General features: G+C 42.5%; 4 protein-coding genes and 1 long non-coding RNA gene across 6 annotated transcripts; all 5 read left to right on the top strand.

The window, feature by feature from the left end:
* Window positions 1-262: 262 nt before the first annotated feature.
* LOC135146592 (uncharacterized) lies at window positions 263-908 on the top strand. The gene is made up of 4 exons (XM_064078713.1): window positions 263-374; window positions 433-583; window positions 643-732; window positions 791-908. The coding sequence occupies exons 1-4, from the start codon at window positions 350-352 to the stop codon at window positions 906-908; spliced, it is 384 nt and encodes a 127-aa protein (XP_063934783.1). The 5' UTR covers window positions 263-349.
* A 49-nt stretch (window positions 909-957) lies between these two features.
* Window positions 958-1,335, top strand: LOC135146604 (uncharacterized). Its single transcript, XR_010283884.1, has 3 exons — window positions 958-1,013; window positions 1,083-1,193; window positions 1,249-1,335. It is a non-coding gene; the product is annotated as an uncharacterized LOC135146604 (long non-coding RNA).
* A 119-nt stretch (window positions 1,336-1,454) lies between these two features.
* LOC135146591 (protein hobbit-like) lies at window positions 1,455-3,066 on the top strand. The gene is made up of 11 exons (XM_064078712.1): window positions 1,455-1,508; window positions 1,566-1,678; window positions 1,751-1,874; window positions 1,925-2,008; window positions 2,071-2,241; window positions 2,300-2,384; window positions 2,436-2,494; window positions 2,553-2,654; window positions 2,716-2,814; window positions 2,873-2,963; window positions 3,056-3,066. The coding sequence occupies exons 2-11, from the start codon at window positions 1,596-1,598 to the stop codon at window positions 3,064-3,066; spliced, it is 909 nt and encodes a 302-aa protein (XP_063934782.1). The 5' UTR covers window positions 1,455-1,508; window positions 1,566-1,595.
* Window positions 3,067-3,078: 12 nt separating this feature from the next.
* LOC135146602 (uncharacterized) lies at window positions 3,079-4,809 on the top strand. Of its 2 annotated transcripts, none has more exons than XM_064078724.1 (10): window positions 3,079-3,148; window positions 3,206-3,272; window positions 3,337-3,407; window positions 3,476-3,574; window positions 3,624-3,668; window positions 3,727-4,170; window positions 4,227-4,290; window positions 4,349-4,455; window positions 4,524-4,600; window positions 4,676-4,809. In XM_064078724.1, the coding sequence occupies exons 1-10, from the start codon at window positions 3,095-3,097 to the stop codon at window positions 4,770-4,772; spliced, it is 1,125 nt and encodes a 374-aa protein (XP_063934794.1). In that variant the 5' UTR covers window positions 3,079-3,094; the 3' UTR covers window positions 4,773-4,809. The 2 variants fall into 2 exon arrangements, with proteins under 2 accessions (XP_063934794.1, XP_063934793.1); XM_064078723.1 differs by having other exon boundaries at window positions 4,524-4,622.
* Window positions 4,810-4,815: 6 nt separating this feature from the next.
* On the top strand, window positions 4,816-9,184 carry LOC135146590 (bridge-like lipid transfer protein family member 2). Its single transcript, XM_064078711.1, has 27 exons — window positions 4,816-4,941; window positions 5,002-5,082; window positions 5,140-5,209; window positions 5,269-5,347; window positions 5,398-5,471; window positions 5,525-5,582; window positions 5,646-5,756; window positions 5,820-5,908; window positions 5,962-6,117; window positions 6,175-6,232; window positions 6,293-6,335; window positions 6,406-6,498; window positions 6,558-6,643; window positions 6,725-6,853; window positions 6,917-7,016; window positions 7,081-7,147; window positions 7,206-7,263; window positions 7,347-7,385; window positions 7,455-7,688; window positions 7,747-7,801; window positions 7,855-7,897; window positions 7,959-8,076; window positions 8,150-8,202; window positions 8,259-8,485; window positions 8,617-8,732; window positions 8,886-8,933; window positions 8,996-9,184. The coding sequence occupies exons 1-27, from the start codon at window positions 4,851-4,853 to the stop codon at window positions 9,182-9,184; spliced, it is 2,565 nt and encodes an 854-aa protein (XP_063934781.1). The 5' UTR covers window positions 4,816-4,850.
* The last annotated feature ends 23 nt before the right edge of the window (window positions 9,185-9,207 follow it).

Genomic DNA, 9,207 nt, shown 5'->3' with positions numbered 1-9,207 from the left:
TTCAAGTTACCCTTCTATTTACGTGTTTGTATGGTACAATTAGAATTATTTTATTATTCTTTTAAACTGATTAGCTATTAATAGATAATAAATTCCTCCTTTCACTATTTTTTGAAGTTAAGAAAATTGGGTGCTCTCATTGGAGGAAGGACCTTTGCTGTATTTAAGAAGGTTGTCGCTTGTTTTCTTATAGGTTTTTCTTAGTCATATCTGTTTATTTCAAAATGCACCTCAGGATAAATCCTCCACACAATCCAGGGCAACCGCCACTGAAAGGGACCTTCTGACGGTAAATTGGAAAGTCGATGTTCTTGCGATCGGCTTCTCCCCCCGCCCGCCTACCGTAGTAATGCTGAAGTTTGTAAATAGCGAGGGTTGCGTTTCTTTGTTCCCTATTTACGCTGCTTCGAGTTTTCATTCGCTTTCTTAAAGGAAAACTAATGAGCGATGAGGGCTTTGAAGTTTTTGCAACTCTTGTTATCGGCGTAGTAAACAAGCATGTGATCTCGCAAATGACGAACTTCCGGGCGAAATTCATTCCGGACGACCCTAAAGTGGTGGATGCTCTCTCTAGATTTAAAGAGTATGCCGTTGCCCTGAAGCACTTGGTCGATAGTTTACTTTTTATCTCCGTGTCAGTAGCACGTCCATGCCGTCTTTTATGCCGGTCAGTAACAGTTCTCAAAGCATAGTTTTGGCGGCGGACAAACTCGCCATAATATTTCCTTTTATGTCAGTGTTGTACTAGAATATTCACTAATCCATTAACTTATTGTAAGTTACATTCAAGGTACGACTTTGGCTATATTCTGAAGGATATAATATTCGCAGTAAAGCTTATTAAAGTCAAATTTACACTTCTACTGGAGCTTTTCCACTGTGAAAGCTTTGCATTGATCCTCCAATAGGATGTGCATTTGACTTACTTTTTATTTTATTTCTTTCAGCCGCTTTTTCTCTGCCATCCACCAACCCGCAACCGCGAGGTCAGCATCCCCGGGAGTCCGCGAGAAGTAATATATGTGATTCAACACTGTAGCACGGTTGAGTATATAGAGTCACGCATTCTCGCTACGTTCTAGTAGAAGAAAATGAACCAACCACGAGCCAGAAAACATATGTGCCCCACGTTTCAGTACGGCTGGCCAGTGCAACTCTTGACCTCTCCAACGATCCCTTTGAAAGCCGCTTAGGTCACCATTTTACATACTATTATCACAACCGGCTTAATAACACACCTGGCAAAAGCTTTGATTCAAGAGCTCGGTATGGACGAGCAGGTGCAGAGGCTTCACCGTGCTGAACTCCTTTATAAGCATCTTCGCAAACTCCAAGAAAAAGTTTTTCTTAAGAAATGTCATGCATGCGGGGTTTTCAGCGTCTTTCACTGAACTCAGATCGACCTCTCACAGGCAGAGCAAGAGAGTTTTTATCGTCTGCTCGATCAGAAAAACTCGGAGTTATACCAGAAGAGGTTTCTGGCGACCCAGCACGTGGCTTCTAAAAATGTTGGTGTCGATGCCCACTGTTTATTATGAATACCTCTTCTTTACACTGACTTATAGACGCCGCTAGCAAGTATCCTTGTGGAGAATATGAAGGTGCATCTATTATCGGACGGAAATTTAGCCAATGAGGATGAGTTGGAGAACCATTTACGCTTGATCGACCCTGACAGGTCCCGCTTTGTGCTATTTTAGTACTATTAGCATCAATCAAACTCAGCTGGGTGTATAATTATATTTCAAAGCCCATTGGATTCGAGAGGCGGCTGGGATACTCTTATTGGCTTTAAGATCTGTGCACTCGCTGATTTGTTCGTCCTTCAATTCTGCGATTTTTTCAGGCCATTTTTAAAAATTCACGAGTTAAACGTAAACCGCTTTTTCTTGCTCGCTCTGCTGCTTCTCTTTAGCTTCTTCAGCTCTATGGCACTCTGATTTTTGCTGAGCTGGAGCCGTACCCCAACGGAATAACTAGACTCAGCGAGGACTTTGGCGAAGCTTTGGTGTGTGTGTTTCGGTTCCCACTATGCGTTTTAGCCACGTGTTACTTTGCTGGCTGACGTAGGGGCTTCTGTCTATCGATAAGAAGCTTGGCTTCCTCAAAGTTTATCCTGAACTTCGACTTCAGCTGGCTAAATGCGATCTTTCTCACGGCCCCGCCTTCGAGCCCACCTTGAAGCTGCTCTCTTTATTTTTGGATCATATGTTGCCTCCTCCGGAAAACTTTTCTCCACAAGTTTTACTCCAAAAACTGTTATTGGTCGATTACCTCATTATTTTATTGGCTGATGAAGCCTTTAGGTGTTTGGGATAAATTCAGGCTATTTTTGCACGGCAGAGTTTGGTTCAAGGCTTCCCTTCTAAAAGTCTTTTTGCAAGGTGCATTCATTAAAAACTTTACACATACGCTGGTATGACCAGTATTTTAAGGATCCAGAAACCCACTAGTCTGTCCCGAAGGAGTTCTTTTGCAGGGGAAAACTATTACGGTGCAGTAGTATTTAAGAGATAAACTGTTTCTTAAAAGAACGGGCGCGTCCCCCAAAGGGTTTCTTTGGAGATAGTGAGCTTAAGTTTGACGGCGATATTTCAGTAAAGCTCAATTCGCTTTCCCGTTATGATGACTGCCATCTTGCCGACTTCAAAGCGGTACTAATAACGTGTTACGGCAGGCCGTCTATTGGCCACTTTTTTATGCTGCGCTTTGAAGGTCCGCTTGAGGTTGAGCCTCCAATGGTTCTGCATTGGCGATCCTGCTGATCACCATGCCTGCCGCCCGGTGGCCCCCGAATATCAGAAGACAGCGCCTGTACTATTGACTGAAAATGGTCTTGGGCCGCTATTATTTGACATCCGTTTTATTGCAGTTCGACACCTTCAAGTACTTTCGAGCCAACGGAATCGGAATAAAAATAACTGTAGCTTCTCATGAAAATACTGAACTTCAGTTGTACTCTAGTAATTTTGAATTCCTTGATCGCTTTAAATGGGTGATGATTGACTTCTCTATAATTATACTTTTCGGCCTTTATTCACTGTTTTTTTACCAGATCTTCGCTAGGGAATGTTTGCCGATTCGCAGTGTAGCTATGCTTGGGGAAAGGCTACCGCCAACTAGAAAAATCAGCAGCTTACTTACCAGTGTACTTTCCTCTAAGTTCATAGCAAATAAGTAATTATATTATACATTATATATTTAGTTTGATATTGAGCTCCAAGTTCAACGCCTTCGTTTCCAGGTTTGGTCTGATTCGCAGCGCAGTACGGGTAGGCGTTTACCTGTCCTCTAAGAATTCTTTACTTCTTTCCTCTTATTGGTTCATATCCTCAGGGGCCAGCCTTTGCACTTTTGACTTTTATCAGAAACTCTCGTTACACCGTTTGACCACGCCGGTGCTGAAGGTAGACGTGCCCTTTCTTTTTTTTTTAGTTACTCTAAAAACATTAAAACTCCGTTACTGGGTCAATAGAAAGATAGAGCAACCAAAGAGGAACCTCCAAAGGAGAAAAGCATATTAAAGCGAAAAGATACGTCGCCCACTGTGAAACAAAAAGAGGCTGTAAAGAAGGTCGTTGTATTCCGCGTTACATCGTAGCACTCTTTTCTTACCTCGTTAGGTCTCCTTGAGCACGATGGGCAAAGCCTACGGATTTACGAAAAGGGTTACAGATCTTTTAATTATAGTTTGGGCATTCAGTACAATTACTACTCACTCCACAGCTGAGTCAGCATTTTCAAAGCCTTATAACAAGTGCCAGCGAATCTACCGCGGAAAGCAATGAGTTTAAAACTTCCAGCGCGAAACTGGATCAGGCCGCTATTGCTACACAGCTAAAGCCGAAGCACAAAAAAAAAGCAATCACTATTAAAACTGCTAAATCGTTTCTGGGGACTCTCAAGAAAAACTTGAAAAACGAGGGTGATGCCAACCAGGAAGACCCGCATGAACAGGACGGATCCGTTCAAAGCGCTGACGACCCTTATGAGTTTGAATACGAGACAGCAGCGCAGCAAGGGAGAACCGAAAGCGATGCACTGATTGATTATGAGGAGGGGTATAACTTCGGGGGCGCCAAACTACCGGAGGAGGAATACGAATCTAAGGATTGCAAGAAGCCGAGTTTACCGGAGGACCCACCGTTGAAGAACCCTAATATCTGGCGGGTGTCCTTCTTCCTTTCTTACTATTGGCTACTGTCCCTAATATTTGCAACTGAAAGGTTCAATGCGCCAATGTCAAACTATGCAAGGTGGAGCTTCGACTTTTAACGGGCATCAAAGAGAGTATCGTTATTAGAGCACTTTTTTTTATCATGCCCTCCAATACGCTCTTCTCATGCAGATAGTCGCCCTATACTAAAGGACGCATCGGGCTTCTCCCAAGCAATCAGCTGCGGGGCGATCGAGTATTTCCGGCAAACCAACGACCCACTCGACTACTTGCACAGGGTCAGCTTTACTTAGAAGTTCTTTGCTGACGGCTTGATAATAACGTTGGCCGGGGCTCTGGCGGGTAGATAACTGTCGATTCGCTGAGGGGTACATGGACGCTTACGCACTTCGAGTTTGTACTGAGCTCCATCAACACGCTTCGGTCGGCCCTTCAGCTGCGCAAAGCATGTTTTTCATGCTCTTTATCTTGTTTCCCCCTCATTTTTCTTGTTTTCAGGATATGTCTTCTGATTTTCTGTCCAGCTGCGGTCAAGACTACATTCAGGACCTCATTAGCTACCAAAGAGAAAGCAGGCACTTGTTTTACTGACTGACACATGCAATGCTTTTTATAGTGATTGCAACGGGCGACTACAAGGTTCATTCGAGCGGCGGGCCTGCAAGACTCTTCAATGGAGCTCGATGAAACTGCATGTGCTCTGATCAAGCAGCTTTTGCAGGATGACAAAGCGGTCGTTGCCGATACGACTGAAGATAAAGAATGTTATTATGCCTTGCTCTTCTACGTGAGTCTTCCTAAAACCGTTTTTTGGACGACTAAAGTCGATGGAGGCGAAGATTCGGGAGACATCTCGTATCGTTCCTTCCTAGTGGAAGTGAGAAATGCCCAAGTTAATTTTATTGGTGAGTTTTCTCTCCGTTCCTCTGAAGGCAGGAATGCTATCATTTATTACTTCTTAGGCGAAGAAACAGTGCAAGAAGGATGCGTTGTTCTATCAATTCCCAGCGGAAGAATGATAAAATACTTGGGGTCGGGCGGCCGCCGCTTCTAAGCTTTAGACCTTTTCTTCATTCCTTATTTTTGTGTAGATACCCTTTCAAAAATGAAAGCGACGAAGTATACGTTCCTTCCCACTTCAAGCTAAACGTCGTTAATCTTCAAACATACGTACATTGTTTGGGCTTCCACTCTGCTTAAGCTTTCTTACTTTTTGATAGGTCGCTACTGGGCCCCTAAACGAGCCCCGCTCTCTCTTTAAAGGTTTGCTGGAAACAGAAAGGAATATCGAAAGGTGCTTTTCACTATTTTTAAAACAACTCTAGCCAATGAATGCTATTTTTTTAGAGTCATAAAGGAATGTAGCGCTGAATTTCGAATTTCCTCTGTGGTCGAAATTCACGAGGTGGTGTTTCCATGGATTTTTTTATATTCCTTGAAGTCAACCCTCGTGCTTGCATCTTCGCAGGACCAGCACGTGGCTGACATTGTCAAAAGCGTGTCAAAAATACCTGTTGACTCTGGAAGTGTCATTAGTAAAAACCCCGGCGCCATGTCTATGTCCCTCGAGTGTCCTCTGGTTGCTGCCTTTGGGTGTTCGCCGCATTCGGCATGCGGCTTAAGTTACTTTTCCGCCTTTCAGGTCGACATTACGACGGACAGCAGGCAGTACTCCATCATTACTGACGTTATTCGAAGCCTTCTTGCTAGAAATGAAACAGAAGTTGAAAAGTTTTCTTTAATAGTTTTCTTTTGTCTGTATTCCTGTTAATTTCTCTTTTAAGAATACGTCAAGATTTCGAATATAAACTCCAGCTGGCCAACGTGGCGGATTATAAATCGATGATTCTCAGAATGCAGAATACTCTTCGTAAAGTTAAGCTCAGAATCAACGAGCTCGAGTATTTTTATTATCTTAGCGCTGACGAGAAGGCGCCGAGGTACCTCGTGGTTACGATAAGTTTTTTTCTCACTTACAACTCCGAACACTTTGCCAGAGCGAAGTTTGACCAATCAGAGATAGCAGAGCTTCAATTAGAGCTCAAAAAACAAAAGGTTTTATTTGGTTAGGCCGCCCTCTGCCGCTCTGTTCTCTAACGCTTTGTGCCCACGCAGGAGTACGTCAAGTTCGCGAGGGTGCAATTGAGGTGCCTCGTGGGTAATGCCACTATCATTCCATCGTGACCGCTCGGCTTGACTTACGGAATTTTCTTTGTCTATACCACAAGCTCACTATAAAAAGCGCACCTTTAAAGACAAGCGCCTTCGTCATCTCTCTTTACATAAGCGTTCTGTGGTGATCGTGCAGCACATAGAAATAGGTTACTTCGCACGGGAACATTTCTATAAAGTTTTCCATGTACCGACCACGTGGTTACAGGCATTGACTCCCTTATTTGGTTCTTAAAGGGCCAGATCCCCCAAGAAGTCCTTGAAGTTTCGATGGGCCACTTATTTTACCAGCAAGTACATCATTTCTTTATATCCATCCGCTTTCTGTAAAATCATTACAACGGTGCTCGTAAATATTTGTCTCTGCTTTTCAAGATCGCCTATACGGACGACTCTACCGCTTTTACTTTTACGGGCCAATACCTGAATGTTACCAACAAAATCCCAAATGATTTTTATTTGAACGTAATCGAAAGCTTCCATAACACGGACACGAGGCGAAAGGTGGTGATCATCGACTTTTTTGTGGTTAAAAATAAAACACTCTGCCACAACACATGCTGCAAGATTCCCGTTTTTGATAGAAACTTAGTGTTTCGGGTCTACCAGCGTGCCAAGCAACCCGTGGCCGGTATTGATGTCCGAGAGCACTTTGAAGTAAATCTCGGTGGGCTGACTTTTACAGCAGCTTTTTATTTAACGAATGACGCTGATTATGGTTAATACAAAAGCTCCTTTGTCCATTCAAGTCACCAATAAGCTGTACAAGTTTCTTTTTGATTTTTTCTTTCCTGGAAGGTCGGGCGATCCTCTCTAGTGGCTCCTTTTTTTCAATATTTAAAATTTATTTTGGTAGATTTGAAGAAATTCCACCCGTAAGACCTCTTTTAAGCGAGGGCGTGCACAGCGATAAAGTTCGCATACCTGCTTTTTCTTGTTTTCAAAGCCTTTGGTTATCGCGGTTTAAATATATTTTTCTAAAAAAAACCCCCCAAAGGACGTGAATGCCCCTCCATGGGCTCTCTTTGCGAGTGAGGTACATAATTCCAGTAGTACTATTACGACTTGTATCAATTTTCGTTTACTTTATTTTTCCTGCCCCTAGCTTGAACTTGAACCTTCGTTGACTTCTCTCAGAAGCAAAAAGTCTACAAAAGCGAAGCATCTTAACTTTAGACGGGCCCAAACCGATAAGCTTATTTCCTGGGAAACCAGAGATGAAGGTCTGGAGCTTGCAGACCTTAGAGAGATATCTTCCACGAGGAGCGTAGATGACGTTTCGATAACCTTGCTTACTAATAATAAAGCGCACATCACGTCTTTCGAAGCGAGCCCTTCAGTATATTATTATATCTATATAAACATCCCAACGCTATATAATATAAAAACTCTTATAGATAAGCACAAGAAAGTTGCTCACTTCCGGCTCAGACTATTTCCTACGCAGAGGAGGTGTTAATCTTTATAGACATTCCAAGTTATCTTAAATATTCCCTCGTTGGAAGGATTCTCTGCCCCGAGCAATACTGCTGTAGAAGAGAGGAAGGCGTAAATGATTTTTTCAATGCTCTATTTGCGAACCTCTAAAGTATCGCATTACCGCCAACAGTGCAGCTAAAGAGACCCAATCTGCTCATCCTCCTTCTCAAGGACCACCTTCTTTGAAACGGACAACCAGCCGGTCGAACGTTTTTAAAGAAGCAGACACTTCTGAAAAGTCCAAAGAGGTAGAGCTGCTTCCGTCTTGTATGTTTAAAAATATTACCATAATTCTATTATTTTTCCTTTTCATATTTAAAGGTTGATACTATTGAGAAAATGAAAGACAGAGCCGAAAAAAATATAACATTCTTGTAAGTGTTCTTAAGTGGGTAGCATGCTTGCTTAGGCGTTAATCAATTATCACGAGGTACATAAAACTCACGCAGGTACAGTTACGTGTAAGCTATAAGGCCAATGAAAAACACATATTGAACTGCGAGGGGTTCGTTTTCAACATACCCTCCTTGGAATATCACGAGCACACGTGGACCTGGCTGGATCTGTTTATGCAGATAAAGAAAGACTGCATTAAACTTCTGCTTCAGCAGCTTATAGTGCAAAAGTTTGCGGTTAAAAATACCGCAAAAGAGAAGTGTGAGTTTTTAGTGAAGAAATATTCCAGACTATTTAGTTTTCTATCCTTTACAATTTTTTTAGGGACACTGATTTTTATTTACTTTAATTTATTATAAGCAACCCATAATGACACGCTTTCCCTTATTTAGCCGCGAGCGTTGAGGGTTCCTCCGCGAGTGAGAAGGAAAAACTTGACTACGAAAAAGCCCAAAAGCTGTTAGGATTGTCCAGGCACAGAGCTGCGCATAGCAGGACATCTCCCGTGGTAAAGACTTAGCGAAATACATGCACCAATTTTAGCGTTAGTAAGCACGTGAATACACAAGCGTACCTGTAAAACATGCGAGCTTTAGTTGATCGTCTGCTTTATGCTTTACTTTGAGAGTCCTGTTTTTTTATAAATATGCTTATGATCTAGCGGATACCTTCTGACCTTTCAGAGCGCGCTGAAACGGACAACAGTGAGGTTCATTGTTTTTACAGCTTAATGCTACACCAACTCTCGTAACAACTTCCCCTCTTCTGAAGACCAATGATTCAGAATCTTTGGACTATTGTTATCCGCTAAATGAACAAGACGAACAACTGGAGCGTGTTGAGGGGAGTGAAAAGCAGAAACACCCAAAATCTCCCTTGGCTTCTTTTTTAAGTAAATTAAAGTCTTCCTCCAATAAGACCGGAACACGAGCTCTTGATTCAAAAAAAGACAAAAAATAAAAATAAAGTGCTTATTTGACCTT

The sequence above is a fragment of the Zophobas morio genome, unplaced genomic scaffold, assembly GCF_036711695.1.
Source record: "Zophobas morio isolate AGI-343-1 ecotype UQ-CSIRO unplaced genomic scaffold, CSIRO_AGI_Zmor_V1 ptg000243l, whole genome shotgun sequence".
Lineage (NCBI taxonomy): Eukaryota > Metazoa > Arthropoda > Insecta > Coleoptera > Tenebrionidae > Zophobas > Zophobas morio.
Note: the sequence above shows the minus strand (reverse complement) of the source record. Positions and strands in the feature narration are given on the sequence as shown.

Excerpts from the sequence above, each read along its gene's own strand:
- LOC135146592 (XM_064078713.1), top strand. The coding sequence starts at position 350 with ATGCTGAAGTTTGTAAATAGCGAGG. Across the intron at positions 375-432 it reads GAAGTTTGTAAATAGCGAGG|GAAAACTAATGAGCGATGAG; the intron begins GTTGCGTTTCTT and ends GCTTTCTTAAAG. Across the intron at positions 584-642 it reads GCTCTCTCTAGATTTAAAGA|CACGTCCATGCCGTCTTTTA; the intron begins GTATGCCGTTGC and ends CCGTGTCAGTAG.
- LOC135146591 (XM_064078712.1), top strand. The coding sequence starts at position 1,596 with ATGAAGGTGCATCTATTATCGGACGGAAATTTAGCCAATGAGGATGAG. Across the intron at positions 1,875-1,924 it reads TAAAAATTCACGAGTTAAAC|CTCTATGGCACTCTGATTTT; the intron begins GTAAACCGCTTT and ends TAGCTTCTTCAG. Across the intron at positions 2,009-2,070 it reads AGGACTTTGGCGAAGCTTTG|GGGCTTCTGTCTATCGATAA; the intron begins GTGTGTGTGTTT and ends TGGCTGACGTAG.
- LOC135146602 (XM_064078723.1), top strand. The coding sequence starts at position 3,095 with ATGCTTGGGGAAAGGCTACCGCCAACTAGAAAAATCAGCAGCTTACTT. Across the intron at positions 3,408-3,475 it reads TGACCACGCCGGTGCTGAAG|AAAGATAGAGCAACCAAAGA; the intron begins GTAGACGTGCCC and ends CTGGGTCAATAG. Across the intron at positions 4,623-4,675 it reads CGGCCCTTCAGCTGCGCAAA|GATATGTCTTCTGATTTTCT; the intron begins GCATGTTTTTCA and ends TCTTGTTTTCAG.
- LOC135146590 (XM_064078711.1), top strand. The coding sequence starts at position 4,851 with ATGGAGCTCGATGAAACTGCATGTGCTCTGATCAAGCAGCTTTTGCAG. Across the intron at positions 6,233-6,292 it reads TAGAGCTCAAAAAACAAAAG|GAGTACGTCAAGTTCGCGAG; the intron begins GTTTTATTTGGT and ends GTGCCCACGCAG. Across the intron at positions 7,017-7,080 it reads GCACTTTGAAGTAAATCTCG|CTCCTTTGTCCATTCAAGTC; the intron begins GTGGGCTGACTT and ends TTAATACAAAAG.